Here is a 16,096-nt window from a genome sequence, read left to right on the forward strand (position 1 = left end):
ATAACCATAAAGTACCACACATCTGGCTGCAGTTACCTACCTTTGCTTGAACAGTAGCTGTGGGAAGTGCATCCCAGCACAGAGCAAGGCTGAAAGTTCACTTTTCACCATAGCTGCACTGCATCTGCAGAGAGAGGAGTGGATTTTGCCTTTTCAAGATTGGATTATGCTAAATTTTGAGTATAATGAATATATATTTAATATCAGGTCAAACTTATGTATTGTTTCTGGATATCAATTCTATGTTTGCTAATGGAGAGAAGTGGGTATGTTTTCATTCTGCTTTAATAAAATGCCAATATAAAACATGTTAAATGATTGACCTCAGTGGAACAAATCTTTAAGCACAGTTGAGGCAGGAGCAACATTTGCTTTAACATTAGGCTGCCTGCCAGTGGCCAAGGTGCTACACTGTTTCCTTGGACTGTTTAATCATCAGTCCCTCTGCTGTGAGTCACAGGATAGACTGTGCGGATAGAAACTCTTCTGTCCCTCAGGAAGCAGACATGGCATGGATAGATGTTTTTGATAGCTACCTCCAGCACTTCAATCGCAAAATCTAGGATTGCGCCTAGGACCAGAGGTCATCAGTACGACGTTCAATGTAGATCCAGCGCATTGGAGGTCATAGTCCTGTGAAGACATTTATTACACTTTGACATAGCTTAGCCTGTAGTACAGTCTTCAAAGAAAGGTATTGGAGGAGGGAATAGTGCTAATCTGATTTACTAGGGAGACTGGTAAGCCAAGTTATATTTTCTCTATTCTTTTAGGTCTGGTGTTGCATTGGGAGCACTACTTTTATTATATGGGGTTTTTTGTCCAGTTGAAGCTATGATTTTTCACCTGTTTTCGGCTACTGACTGTTATGGAAATACTTGTCTGTTTGGCCTAATTTTATAGGTGTATTAAAAAAAAAAAAAAGAAACTGGTGTATTTCTTAGATAAACTTTCCCAATATTAAGGAATCTAAACTGTTTTTTCTACCAGCAGTTGCCATTTACCATTTCACAAGGACAGACTTTGGAAGAGCCTTGCACAAACAATCTTAAATGATTATTTGAAAGTCATACTTGTAACACTGTGGGCAGAAGAGCAGACTCCCCAGCCAAGGGCAGGCTTTGTGCAGCATTCAGATTCTTGCACAAAATTGAGAGCTTCTTCACTGACCTCTTCTGAAGAGAATCCACTGATTCTCCTTGGAAGAGGTTGAGGAAAATGGTATTGCCTCCTGTAGACAGTGAGCCCTGGAAATCAAAGCTGGCACCTTACTTTGCCAAAGGAAGCGAGCTGGAACCTAGTGCAGCCAGAGATAAGAATTCAAGTGTCAAATCGTTCCTGACCATACTGCCACATTCTCAGCAAGTTATTGCCTTTGCAGTGTTCAGCTCCTGAGGCCATGAAATGATTAGTCTATGGAGACTACTTTGAGATGGATCTGGTTACAGTTCTATTGTTTGTTTTGGGCTGTAGTGTGCAGGTAAACAGTTGTATGTGTTTTTATTAAGTCCAGTTAGGTTTCCACAGATGGAGGACCATGTGTTCTCCTTCTTGGCCACCGTCTATTACGCATTGCAGTCTTCTTGTAGAGAGCAGAGAAACCTGTGTTATGACTCTCATGTTACTCATTTTATTTCACTGTACTCTGTTTCAGCCCATGGACCAGGCTTCTCTTAAAAACAGTGATGTTCTCATCCTGACGGGTCTTACGCAAATCCCAACTGCCAACCCAGATGGCATGGTAGGAGAATTCTGCAGCAACTTGGGTAGGTTGTTGAAAGAAGTTTTCTGCCTGTTTTATCATCTTATTCATTGCTCTTGGTGGGAAATAATTCTGAGATTCCTGGAATTGAATAAGTTGTCCAGCTATAGCTTCTGGCATAAAACTAGCTGTTTAGATTTTACGATGTGCTCCTGATGTCATTAATACAGTAAGTGCTTGGAGAGACACAAGTTGTACCTAAAATGTTTTGGAATGGAACAGGTATAATGAGTTTTAATCATCTGCTGCTCTTGGTTTGCTAAGTATGTCGCTTAGCTGCCAACAGACTACGTGTTGCCTAGGTTTTGGATATTGTTCCCATCTGTAATATTACTACTTCCTTCCTGTATATCAGCCAGAGCAAAATCTTTACATGCTTTTTTTATGACTTTCAGTTTTGAAAACAAGTACATCTGCTTCCCTTCTTACACCTGATTTTAAATATATCATAAGCAAACAGCACAATCTCTGTTTAAAAAAAAATACCAAGATATATTTATAGACCCCAGAAATATAAAACCTAATCAGACGCTTTCACAGCTGGAAAAGCTGATAATTGCAAAGCTGTGGTATCAGTGTGAATGGCAGTATTTTCCAGACTGTTTGGAAAGTCACATCCAGTGCTGTTCTCCCCTTTTCTCCCCTTCCCCCATCTCAGTTCCTCTGTGCTCTCACCCTTCTTTCATCAAACCACTTCCTTATGTCTGTCCTGCTGTATATTTTCTGTTCTTTTATCATATATCTTCTCTTTATTTTAAATCAAATACTTTGTAAAAAGAAGACTAAAAAAGCTTGTGATAGGAGATTTGTTACAAAGGCTATCAAAAGACATTAGAAGTTCTTACTGTAAGAAAGTGTTTTGGTTCCCATCACACACCTGAGAGAAATCTCAGCTGTAGTATTTAGGTGGCTTACCCAAAATTGCAGAATAAGGTTAAGAATAGGACTGAAGTGCAAATTCTTAATCTTACTTTTTACATATGAATGCATGCTTGGAGAAGTAAAAAAAACCTGCAATACTTGGTTTTTTTCCACATTTTAAAATCCTTGTGCATATTCACACATGCTGAATATCTATGTACTGTCTTACAAGCCCAGTGTGAGATTGCCTTGGTAGTGGAAGGCAGATACTTCAAGGAGTGTGATAGACTCCTCCATCACCCGCCAACTTTAAATCAGAATCAGATATCCCTACTTAGGACGCGTGACAGTTCAAACAGGAGTCATAGGTCCTGTTGTGTGATGTTCAAGGTAAAATGATGTGGGTTTTGTTCGCATGAGAAGCTGATTTACAGGGCAATGATTCCTTGTCATGTAAATAGCTATTAATAGAGTGTGTTTTGGCATTTTGTAAGAATGGTAATCATCGATTATGCCAAAGACCCTCTCTGCCAACATCCTGGCTCCATCAGGAGCTGTCAGCAGATGCCTAGAGAAGATCAGAACAGAATGAGGTTATAGGATACTTTTCCCTCTTCATCTCATAGCCTTCAAGTATTTTTCTTTTAGGAATTTCCTGAATCAGACATGGCTTTTGTGTGGTTAATAATGTTCAGTGCATTTCTCTTCCAGGAACTTGTTTGACCTCCCCTTGAAGCTGTGTTAATTCTTAACACCTGTGACTTCCTTTCCTTAGTGATATGTGTGTTTATGTGTGTGTGTGTGTGTGTGTGTGTGTGTATTATGGTCTGGGTTTTCATTGTTTTTAAGAATTGTTAATTTTATTACCCTATGAGATGTCACAGGTAAGCTTTGGTGACCTTGTACTAAATCCAGATGTGCTGCCCTTCTCTGTCCATTATGGATCTTTATGGGGGTTACAGTCCCTTTGACAGATAATAGCATGGTCTCATCTGATTGTCTTACCGTAAACCACCACAGAAGCAAATCTGAGCTGAAATGTTACGCTTTGCCCTGGAGAGGCTGAGGAGTGCTATGTCTTGCTCTGCCGCCAACTCTGTTGCAAATCATAACAGTCACGGAATGGTTTGGTTTGGAAGGGACCCTAAAGCTCATCCAGTTTCAACCCCTGCCATGGGCAGGGACACCTTCCACTAGACCAGGTTGCTCCAAGCCCCATCCAGCTTGGCCTTGAACACTGCCAGGGATGGGGCAGTCGCAGCTTCTCTGGGCAACCTGTGCCTGTGCTTCACCACCCTCACAGGGAACAACTTCTGCCCAAGATCTCATCTAAATCTCCCCTCTGTCAGTTTAAAGCCATTCCCCCTTGTCCTATCCCTACAGGCCCTTGTCAAAAGCCCCTCTCCAGATTTCTTTGTTGCCCCCTTTAGGCACTGGAAGCTGCCCTAAGGCCTCCCCAGAGCCTTCTCTTCTCCAGGGTGAACAAGCCCAGCTCTCAGCCTGTCTCTATAGCAGAGGTGCTCCAGCGCTCAGAGCATCTCAGTGGCCTCCTCTGGACTCGCTCCATCAGGTCCAAATGTTCTCCGGCAAATATCTTCGTGGTCAGTCATGTCTTGAACTGCAACAGCTGTATGCTGAGTAAACAAGAGTGAAACTGTTGTTAATTAAAAAGCTTTTAAAAATTAAAGAGATGTAGCTTGAGCCAAAGCAAAATCCAAAAGATTAACGCATATAAATAAATGTGTTATATATGTAGGTACAGGTGAATGTTCATCTGCACAAGTTGCTTTGGTTTACAGAAACATTCTGAACTATTTTGAGGGTTTTGCAGATGGTCTTCAAGCCAGCTTTTATCTTGAAGGAGACATACTCAAAGAAATTAGAAAATTATTAAAGACTCAAGGAAGATATATGCTTAAAATAATACCATTGTAAGAATCTGGGATTTGAGTGGTATTTCCCAAAACATCAACCTGAAGAAATTAAATAATTTTATGAATAATGCAGTCATAGGGTTGTCTTTTACATGACACCAGCAGTACTTAGACATTTACCCAACATTAGGAGTAGAAAATAGTGAATCAGTTTTCTTTCAAACGTATAAAAAAGTCCAAAAAGCAATAAATTACTGGGAAAAGCAATGGAGAAGGCAAGCCGAGCACAATGATTTTCATATATTTTTCCCATTTCCAAAATGCTCAGGGCGCTTCACAAGAAGCTCAGCATGCACTAGGTGAAAACCCTAAAGCAGACACTGGGGATTTACCAAAAACGTGTATCATGAGGTACTGGCATGTTTGTGAATAAGTGTCGTGAAGCACAGAAATGGAAGTGTGAAAATTTCACCTTGATCTCTGTTTTTATCCCAGCGTATAGAGTTGTAGATGCCAATTCCCATTAGTACCAAGTCACACGTATGATTTCGTCCCAGCACTGTGTGTGCAGCACTGAAGCCACGCTTTGGCACATCTCCCAGTTCCTCTCAGTTTAGCCCAAACCCCATTTTTCCACGCTAAGCACTGCAGCACCAGCACTCCTGCAGCTCAAGAAAAGCAATTGTATTTTTACATTGCCTTGGGCATCATCAGCAAATTTGCCAGACTGTCTGTAGGGACAGTTTGTGATATTTTGTGTGCATGTGCGATCGTGCCTCTGTGTATGAGTGCGTATGTTTATATAGAGCAGAAAAGAGCACAGTTTGCTTTTTAGGTGCCAACTTGACCTTGTGGTGGCAGCTGTTCGAAAAGCAAGTATCTCATTGTGAGCTGTAAATTGAAAAACTTGTTATGGAACTACTGAAGGAGACTAAATTTGAAATGCCAAGATTATTATGCAACTTTTATCAAGAGAGTGCATCCATCAGTCACGGGGATAAATTGGGCTTAAACAGCTTTCAAATATACGTGTCTTCTTACTGACAACTGCAGAAAGTTGCTGTAGTGGTGCAGAGAGCCAGATTGGACCTACTGTTTGCATGAGAAGCAATATGCTTGTAGAGGTTTTCATCCCTGTTTGGCAGAAGCTCTTATCCCTTTATGGAACCACTTAATAGCACCCTCAAGAAGCAGTGCCCAGCTGTGCTGACCCCACCACATATGTATAAACTTGTACCAAGGAACTGAGTAGTGTATTTAAACAAAAAAATTGTCACACAGAGCCTTGTCAGAGGTGGGATAGCCATGCTGTTGTCCTTTCCTGCCCTGGGGAGAAGTATGCACCAGGCCAGTTTCAAGGATGCATCACTGTGCCACCAACAGCACAAGATTCAAGGGACCAGCAGCCCTGGGTAGGGCAGCTAGCTGGAAGAGTGCTCCATTCCCTGATTGAGATACTAAGTATTGTTAACCAGCTGTATAGTTTTCCTGGGAACAGAAACTCAAGTTGGCAACTGCTCCAAGACCTTATCCTCTGTTACTTTCTCCATGACCCTAGGAATCTTGAACTTCTGGTTGTTTTCCCATAGTGAACCAATGGCTGCAGGGAAGGGAGAGCTGTGAATTCAAAGTGTATTGGGTTTGCCTGGCGAGGTTTTGGTATTCAGTGAGCTACAGAGGTGGCTTCTGTGAGAAGCTGCCAGAAGCTTCCTCTGTGTAACAGCAAAACCAGCAACTTCAGCCAGAGAGAGGAGTGAGAAAATGTGAGAGGAACAGCCCTACAGACCCCAGTGTCAGTGAAAAAGGAGGGGAGGATGTGTTCCAGGCACCAGAGCAGAGATTTCCCTGCAACCCATGGTGGGGCAGGCTGTGCCCCTACAGCCCATGCGGGGCCCCACACTGGAGTAGGGGGTGCCTGAAGGAGGCTGTGACCCCGTGGGAAGCCCATGTTAGAGCAGTTTATGCAGTCTGTGGGAAAGACTCCTGCTGGAGCAGTTCAGGAAGGAGTACCTCCTGTGGGAGGGACCCCATGCTGGAGCAGGGGAAGAGTGTGAGGAGTCCTCCCCTGAGGAGGAAGGAGTGGCAGAGACAACATATGATGAACTGACCGTAACCCCCATTCCCTGGTGCTGCTGGAGGGGAGGAGGCAGAGTTTGGTAGTGAAGTTAAGCCTAGGAGAAAGGAAGGGGTGAGGGGAAGGTGTTTTTTAAGGTTTGGTTTCATTTCTCATTATACTGCTCTGATTTGATTGGTAGTAAATTAAACTAATTTCCTTTCCCTGAGTCTGTTTTGCTCATGATGGTAATTGGAAAGTGATCTCTCCCTGTCCTTATCTCAACCCATGAGCCTAGCATTGTATTTTCTCCCCCTTTGTCCGGGGTGTGTGTGTGTGTGTGTGTGTGTGTGTGTGTGTGTGTGTGTGTGTGTGCATGTCTCCTTCATAGGTTGACCACCTGAGGAGGAAAAAAAAAGATGTGTAATTGCTAAATACTTCCATTATATGCCTCCCAAAGTATAGAGGTGATGACCACGCTGAGAATGCATGCCAGATCAGTTTCATATCGATGAGTCTATTGTATTAAAAGTCATTACCATGAAGTACAGAGAAACAATAGGCTTAGCCCAGCCCCCACCAGCTGATAAATGCTAAAACAGCAAATACTGGCTGCAAATAAGGTACAATGTGCTGAAACTCTGTGACTAAGCACAACAACTCTGAGAGCATATAAATAAACATTGTGACAAGTGACTATTAATCCAAAAACAATGAATGCTTATCACAAATACAATTAGACACACTCTGGTCAGATCTGTCGTTATCTCAACCCTTCATGCCACAGAGAACTGTCATGGTTGAAGCCCAGCCAGTAAGTCAGAGCCAGGTAGCCATTCACTCACTCCCCACCTCTCTTCCTCCCCCCACTCCTGGAGGAATGGGGAGTAGAGTCAAAAGAATGTAACTCCCACAGGTTGAGATAAGAACAGTCCAGTGACTAAGGTGTAACACAAACCACTGCTGCTACCACCAATAATAATAATGATAAGGGAAATAACAAGGGGAGAGAATATTAAACAAAAAGGGAAAAAGGAAAAGAAAACAATAAACACCAGCGATGCACAATATAATTGCTCACCATCCACCGACTGATACCCAGCCCGACCGGAGCAGTGGTCTGGGCCTTCCAGGTAAGTCCACCCAGTTTCTATACTGGGCATGACATTCTGTGGTATGGAATACCCCTTTGGCTAGCTTGGGTCAGGTGTCCTGTCTCTGCTTCTTCCAGCTTCTTGTGCCCCTTCTCACTGGCAGAGCATGACACTGAAAAAGAAGGGGAGTGATGAAGGGGCTTAAGTGGGGCACCTAGCCTCCAGACGGGGTCAACACACCACAGAGTCTTTGGAATGAAACTCACATTTTTCATGTCCTGGACAAATTCTTTCACCAGCCCGTCATTAGATGAAAGCTGTTCCTCCAGCATCTTCAAAGGGAAGGGTGAGCCATTTGTCTTAACCAGGTGAAGCTAGTTGGTGCCTGAGGAAAGAAGAGGGCACCCATTTCTTGGAGGCGCACACCTTGGTGTTTCAGCCAGTATCTGTTCAGCGCAGATACAGACCTGCAGACATAACTCTTGTCGTGTTCCACTGACCACTAATGCACTCTGCATCCTATCTCTGGCCCATGCAGCATTCCTGCTGCTATGGATCTAGGTACTCCTCTTCCCTCTGTGCAGAATTTTTAGATGCAAAATAAAGCAATGCAAAGTCTGGTCCTGGAGCCAGAGACTTAACTTTCATCCCCCAGATGGCTTTGAAAATACTGTTCTTAATCTCATCCCTCTCTTCACATCCTGTTTACAGATGGGACAGTTTAAACTTTCCCACGTAAGAGGGATAATATAACACATTGCTGGGATGTTTTGTGACATCTCAGGTTCTAGACAAATGTAAAATATTGCTATTCATAATCACAGATATTTTGGTGATACATTTTGCATGTGCCCTGGATAAAACCTAGGCAATAATTCACTGCAGTGCACTTCTAATATAACTGTGATGTAGAAGGTGTCTTGGACCACCAGTTGTTGTTGCGAACAGCATGTAATAGGCAGTGGCTGCTAAAAGGACTTAAGCACCTAAATGCATGTGAAAAATCCTATGAGAGAGTCTCTGCATTTCCCCAGACTCTGTAAAACCTTTAAACACATTCAGCCATAAAAGTCCTCCTTCAGCATGCAGGTGGGGCAAAAAGACCCTTAATGTGCTAAATCCGTACCCCATCATAGCTTGTCAATAAATTGAAGTCAAGGAAGTGATTATGGAGGGTTGTAATATATGCCTTTTCAGACTCTTTCACAGCTTTTTGTGTAATGCCTTGATGCATAATGTTACTGCTGCTGCACTGCAATTAACATCAGTAGATGTTTTTACCCCAAGACCACAGATGAAATCCTAGTGAGGCAGCAATTGCTCAGTGAGCTGGACAAAGGATTTCCAGTTTCCCGTAAGGTACAGCGTTTTGTCATTTATTCTGCCAATAGAACAAAATATTTTGCTGTTGGACTCAAATCTGTCTCAGTTACAGAGTAAACCTATTTTTCTTTTTCCTTTTCCACGTTTTTCTCTAGTCCCATGCAATTCATAGAGGTTTTAAATTGTTCTTGTTACATTGAAATGACAGAAATACTTAAATTTTTTTAAAAAGGAGAAACAGTCCACCATACACTTCTAGCTTCAAGGGCTGTTTGAAATAACCTTGTCTTAAGCCTTTCATCTGGAGTACTGAAGAACAAGTACAGAGCAGTTTACCATGTGTAGAGCTTTCAGCTGAGACCTGTGAACTGTTGTCCTTCCCCTCTGGTCCACAGCTAATATAGATGGATCAGGGTTTATTTTGATGATGAGGTTTATTCTCATGTGCCAGTGCAAGACCGCCCTCTCGTGTCAAGAGTTTAGCTTGTGCTCAGTCTGTTATGTGCCCCCCAGCTAATGGAGTATAATCGTTTTCTCCAGTCTTGCTTCCTGGAGAAGGCAGTAAATAAATGTATTTAATGATCATAAGTGTTCCTCTCTATTCATATGCATAATGTCTTCTGCTAATTCATGTGATAGCTTTTTTATACCTTATGTGATATTTGGATTAAAGTAATTTATTAAAAAGTTTAAATATGAACCCTGTTAATTGATTTTTCTCATTCTCTCTCTCTCTTAGCTATGACTGTCCGGAATGGAGGAAATGTGCTTGTTCCCTGTTATCCCTCTGGAGTAATATATGATCTGCTGGAGTGCCTGTATCAGTATATTGACTCTGCTGGACTCTCCAACATCCCTTTTTATTTCATCTCACCTGTTGCCAACAGCTCCCTTGAGTTCTCCCAGATCTTTGCTGAATGGTAGGTGTTAAAGGGCTGCTTCATCAGCCTTAATTCAGATACTCAGCTATGGTTAATAGATGTATACAGGTTGTCTTTACTTGACACACTCCAGTATATACTTGATGAGAATTGTGAACACATTTATTTAGTCACAAGGGCGTGTGTACGTGTGTAAGTGGATGTTCTATATTAGGGAAACATCATTTCCTATAGAACATACAAACATAGTAGTCTGTGCTTTTTGGTACTTGCACTGATGATTAAATTATGTACCTGACATGAGTGAACTTTAGCTCTGCCTGTTTGTGCACCTTATGCAGTGCCCCCACAACTATATCATGGTATCACTGTATAAGGAAAATAGATTTTTCAGGGCCAGCAGTATCCTGGGCTGCATTAGGCAGAGCACTACCAGCAGGTCAAGGAAGGGGATGGTTACACTCAAAGAGCTGTAGTCAACGGCTCAATTTCCTGGTGGACACACCTCTCCTACAGCTTGAGCACCAAACTAGAGCACCTTCTCTATGGACACAGGCTGAGAGAGCTGGGCTTGTTCAGCATGGAGAAGAGAAGGCTCTAGGGAGACCTTAGAGCATCTTCCAGTGCCTGAAGGGGGCAACGAGAAATCTGGGGAGGGGCTTTTGACAAGGGCCTGTAGGGACAGGACAAGGGGAAATGGCTTTAAAGTGACAGAGGGGAGATTGAGATGAGATTTTAGGCAGAAGTTCTTCCCTGTGAGGGTGGTGAGGCCCTGGCACAGGTTGCCCTGAGAAGCTGTGGCTGCCCCATCCCTGGCAGTGTTCAAGACCAAGTTGGATGGCACTTGGAGCAACCTGGTCTAGTGAAAGGTATCCCTTCCTGTGGCAGGGGCATGGAACTACGTGAGCTTTAAGATCCCTCCCAACTCAAACCAGTCTATGATCTAGATTCTATGATTATCAGTGTGTAGAAATACCTGATGGGGAGAAATGAGGATGAGGGAGCCAGACTCTTCTCCACAGGGCCTATTGACAGAACAAGAGGCACAAATTAAAACACATGAAAACAAATTCTGTCTGAACAGAAGAAATACATTTTTTTACTATGAGGGAGTTCAAACCCTGGAACATGTTGTGGTGCGAGTTTGTGGAGTTGCTGTCTACGGAGGCTCCAGGGCCCAACTAGACACAGTCCTGGATGACCTGCTGTAGTGGTTGAGAAGGGGCTTGGATGGGTGATCTCAAGAGGACCCTTCCAACCTCAACGGTTCTGTGATTCAGAGACATCAAAACGAAACCCCAACCACTTGTAACTGTTCCTGAATTCTTACAAATTGAGACATTCTCTAGATTATTAAATAGAGTAAGTTAGCTTTGCCTTCCTTTCTTCCTCTCCAGCCCTTTTAAGTCTGGAGTTCAGGAAAGAAGATATGTCCTGGAAATCTTAAGTGGATTGATCCCATGGGAGGATTGTAAAGAAGATTAAAATCTGGTGTATTTAATTATGTTGCTTTCAGCAGAAGCAGGAAAATCAAGCGTTGATGTCTGGGCCAGACTTTATGTACTCACCAGGTTGCGTTGACTCTTGGCAGTTTATAGTTAAACAGTTGTTTGTTTTGTACTTCATTGGTGATTTCATTTCAGTAGCAGGTGAAGTGGTAGTTACCTAGTATATAGTCCTTGTTGCAATAATGCTGTCAAAGTAGCAGCAGCGTTACCTGTGCCACTTAGGTCGTTCTGCTTGCTGCATCTCGCTGGCGCAACTCAGACACCCAAGTGGTCAGACACCCTTTTTTTTGGAGATCTACTTTGCTGCAATGACTTATATTCAAAAGTCAAACCCAGCATTAGCTATCTCCAAACACTTATGTGTGAGGTGAACATTTTACTTACATGGAAGTGCAGGCAGAGGTTGAACATTTGGAAACTAGAGGGTCGGAACAGGAGTTGAAATTCAGGACTCCAGCCTTCCAATTCTACTGCTTAGTCAGCCAAAATAAATGTCCTGCTCTTAGTATCTCTCAGACTTTATCAAATTTCATTTGACCCAGGCTTATTGCTGTGTAATAAAGTAAAGAAAGTATGAGACAGGTAGTGTTTCCCAGAAAGAGCCACCAGGACAATGTCACTACAGATAGCTGCAACATCACACAGACCTGTGACAAATATCCTTTTTCAACTTCTGTAATAAGATGAGTCTGGCTAGAGCTGATCAACAACCTTCAATATTTATTTATGTTTTAAAAATAAATGACTGATGTAGAATCTCAGGTAACAATGAACACTATGCCATGGTGAGAGGCAGTTAACCAACCTTGTAGCTGCAATACTAAAATGCATAGGGGAACGACCAAGTCACTGCTGAGAAGTGGGATGAGGTAAGTGGAATTTTTCTGCTGATGGGCGATTTGGCTTTGCAAATGCTGCTGAGCTCTGCTCTATGAAATTATGTGGATGTTGAGTTACAAATCTGTCTTCAACAGCAAAGGAGTTCTTCTACATTGTGTGTAAAAAATTGTCCTCAGCTGTCTTGCAACTTCTTTATTCTGTCTCGCTATGACTGAATTGTTATTTTCTGTAGGTGTTGGTCCCCTAAACAGAACAACAGAACAAATTGGTGATTTTGCACCTGATGCCACAGGTGTGGAATGGCTTTCTCCTAAAGCGTTTAACAGTAGATGGCAGCAGATACTGTAGGATGTTCTGCAGCTCTCTAGCCTGGCTGATTTTCCTTTTCTTTTAAAGGTTGTGTCATAACAAACAAACAAAGGTGTATCTTCCAGAACCTCCCTTTCCCCATGCTGAGGTAAGTAAACCACGGTCTTGCTGTTTGCTAAGGTCATAGTGTGATTGGGTTTTTGGAACACAGGTCTATGTGGCTGTTGCTTTCCTGATGAACACTTCCACAGCTATTTAAGTTTTGTGAAATTATCCATGCAAGTTTGGGTTTTTTTTCTTTTGCTTTCTGTGATTAATTTGGGAGCATGGGGGAGGAATGAATGATGGTGTTCCCTCAGCTCAAAAAAATTACCGTGATGTTTATTTCAGCATATAACTTACATATGCTTGCCTGCTTTACTTCTTCCCCCGCAGAAGGCTATCTGGTGTACACATGGTGAATCTTTGCTCTTATCAGACTGCAACCATGAATATCCCCTTTGTCCAAGCACTTTATTTCAAAATCTGTAAAACTAAGAGCTTGTTAACAGAGACAGCTTAGTCATCCCAGCATCTCCCTAGTTGAGATAGGCACCATGTTGTCTGCTGCAGGAGAAATGGTATCTTGAAGGAGAGGTCTAATGTAAAAAACCTTGCAGCACTGGGTGCTGTCTTTGACAATTTTAAATGAAATTACCTGAGCTAGCATCTTAGTGAAGCAAAAAAGAATAAGATTCTTGTCTTTGGGGGGATCTCCTCACAACCCATGTTGAGGGGATCTTCTCTGCAACAAAATAATAACTTGAGGGGAAGGTTTAGGCAGCTAGACGTTAAATAAATGTGGTATAAATCATACCTTTGGAGTTATCTTGCATGTCAGGAAATGATGTCTCTTAGTTTCCCCACTATGAACCGGTAGCAGTAAATGAGAGACTGTCTAGGAAAGGAAGAAATGGGACTGAGAAATTTAGCTAAATCTACTCCTGTGAGACACCATTTGGGGCATGCAGTCTCAGAAAACTGCTTCTTTTAGAACTGTTTGATGAGATGTGCAGAGTGGCAATTACAGGTTTAAGAGTCCAAAGGTTAAAATGCTTTTTCAGGCATTGTTTGGGTTTGGTTTTTTGGTTTTTTTTTTCCCTCTAAGATATCTCATCAGGGGGCTTGTTTTGGAAATTGCCATTGCCCATCACATGTATCACCTGTAGGTGCTTCAGAGGCATTGTTGGAAGTAGATCTAACCAGAAGTCCTGACTCTTTCCAGACAGACAAGGGGATAGAGCACCTCATGTTCAAAGATAGGCTAAGAAAGTTGGGGCTGTTCAACCTGGAGAAGAGAAGGCTCCATGGAGACCTCATAGCAGCCTTCCAGTATCTGAAAGATGCCCGAGAGGGACTTTTCATTAGAGTCTGTAGAAATATACAAGAATACAAAGACTCTGTAGCCATGCTGCTGGTTGTGCTTTCTAATTACCCCTGAATCTCTGCTTTCTGGGATGTCCTTGTTGATCCACAGTGTCATTGGTTTCAGTGACAGCCTAGTGACAGCCTATATTCTACCAAAGACATTGCTTCAAATTTTAGTTCACAATATGCTCTGGAACTGGCAGGTTTAAGTGAAAGCTCTTCCAAAAATAAGCCGAACATGCAGCTGTCAAAGACTGGATTAATTGACCCATCTTATATGATGGGTCTTTGTGTTTATAGAGTGATAACTGTGTCCTCTAATTTTTAGGACATATTATATTCTCCAGAGGCATTTTGATAATGAGATTTTGCCGAATTGTTGTTTAGCTATTGAGACATTCCTCTATGCTTCATGTGCAGATCAAGGTAATTATCTAGGAAATGACTCACAGCAGTGGATAACAGATCAGTGGATAACAAAATGCAGTGCACAGAGGGAGTAACATGCCTGTTACAGGTACAGCCTTTGGTTGACAAGGCCAAATCATGCAGATCATGACCCACAAAGCTTGGGACATACTATTATGAGGTGCACAAACAGCTTTATCCAGACCCATGGACATCATTGACAGGCAGCCGCTCTTAGGCTTCTTACATTTTTGCCTAAATATTGCCTTAAATGGGCTGAATGACACAACATACTGTGAATGCACATCCTTGTGGCTCCCAAACTATGAAATGCCTGTACCCTTTAGGCATTTCAGCACTGAGCTACCATCTGAAGTAAGTATTATATATTTCCCCTCAATTCAAATAACTAAAATTGTGTGTTCGGGTGTTCACTTATGCATGCTGCTGTGTAAACACTGGGAAGTGGAGTAAACAGTGGAAAGTGGGAGTAACCTGTGCTACCCCCATTCCCTGATGAGCAAAATGGGTCTCTTCATTACTAATTCCTGATATATATTGGCTGTTTTGCAAAACCAGTTTGTATGGTGGGAGGCAGCAGCCCTAGGCATACAGCAAACCTCTTTCAAAAGCCTGGCTTAGTAGCAAAACCAAAACAAAGTAATACCCAGGCAAAGAAAGTCTGAGGCTGCTATTTCATTTAGTGTTTTTCCTAAGGTCACAAATCACTGAAGTTTAGACGTGTGAGAGCACCAGATCAGATTGCTCCTTTTTTCTTCTCTAAGGGGCATGGGTTGGTTTAGTTTAGTTTCAAACAAAGCATACTGCATTTTATATAGATGACTGACATGTGAGACATGCTTGCCAACACAGTGCCAGGACATCCATGTCAGGTACCCTGCATTATATTCCTTGCTGCTGTCCTCTGAGACAGCTACTGTCATTCTTTTACTCCTGTAATGCTCAGCCACCTTGGGCTGCATTCCAGTTATATTGGTACCTACAGCTGGTTGCAGTTTAATGCTGTCATACTGTTTCTAAGGCATGGGAGAGGGGCTGGGTTTCTTTTTTTTCTATGAAATACAGAGTTGGAAAAAACAGTGTAAGCAGAAGAAGGGCAAAACCTTGCAGCCAACATTGTATATGTAACTTATATGTGAAATATCTTGCATAACCTCTTTTCAGTACAATCTTTAACAAATGCAGTTTTATTCCTGGGCAGAAACCCTGTGATGCCTGTGCACAGAGTATCCAGAGTAGACTCAGCTGCCGTGATGGTTTGGTGTAATTTCACCAAGCAAAATGGTCTTAATACAGACCTGGCCTGAATAACCTGCCCATGGCCATACCATCAGTCTAGGAAGGACTTGGACTCAAGGCTTCCAGTTGCTAATTTAGAGCTTTTATCAGCAGCCAGCCTTTTTGTCTTAGGTGAACACACTCTTTCTAAATCTGTGAATCCACAACCTCACAATCAGGAGCTCTGCTTGCTAGCACTTAAGGGAGATTTTAATGAGTATCAGAAGCAGACATCAAATGATCACGTCTCATGGCCAGGTTGTTAGTGGAGAATTGCCGTACTTTTTTCAAAGTAATGGTAGGTTTTTGCAATGTAACCTAGATGGAAATTGCCCATCATGAAAAGATGTGCTTAGCTGCTCTCTTGTTGGAAGAAAATAGGGGATTACTCAGACATGCCTCTTAGTTATGAGCAAGCATTAATAATATGCCTGGCATGATACATCAGAAGGGGACAGACCAGGAAATAAGCTTCTA

At 42.4% G+C, this 16,096-nt stretch overlaps 1 protein-coding gene across 2 annotated transcripts in view; it reads left to right on the forward strand.

Annotated features, from left to right (window-relative positions):
* The window catches only part of INTS9 (integrator complex subunit 9), an 83,612-nt gene that overhangs the window by 38,245 nt on the left and 29,271 nt on the right, over positions 1 to 16,096 (forward strand). For both annotated transcript variants that reach the window (XM_062618572.1, XM_062618573.1), the window contains exons 9-11: positions 1,655 to 1,766; positions 9,707 to 9,887; positions 12,593 to 12,653. In XM_062618572.1, coding sequence (XP_062474556.1) covers positions 1,655 to 1,766; positions 9,707 to 9,887; positions 12,593 to 12,653 — 354 coding nt within the window. The remainder of the gene's footprint in view (positions 1 to 1,654; positions 1,767 to 9,706; positions 9,888 to 12,592; positions 12,654 to 16,096) is intronic.

This window comes from Pezoporus occidentalis, unplaced genomic scaffold, assembly GCF_034315485.1.
Source record: "Pezoporus occidentalis ecotype Australia unplaced genomic scaffold, CSIRO_AGI_Poc_V1 ctg201, whole genome shotgun sequence".
NCBI lineage: Eukaryota > Metazoa > Chordata > Aves > Psittaciformes > Psittacidae > Pezoporus > Pezoporus occidentalis.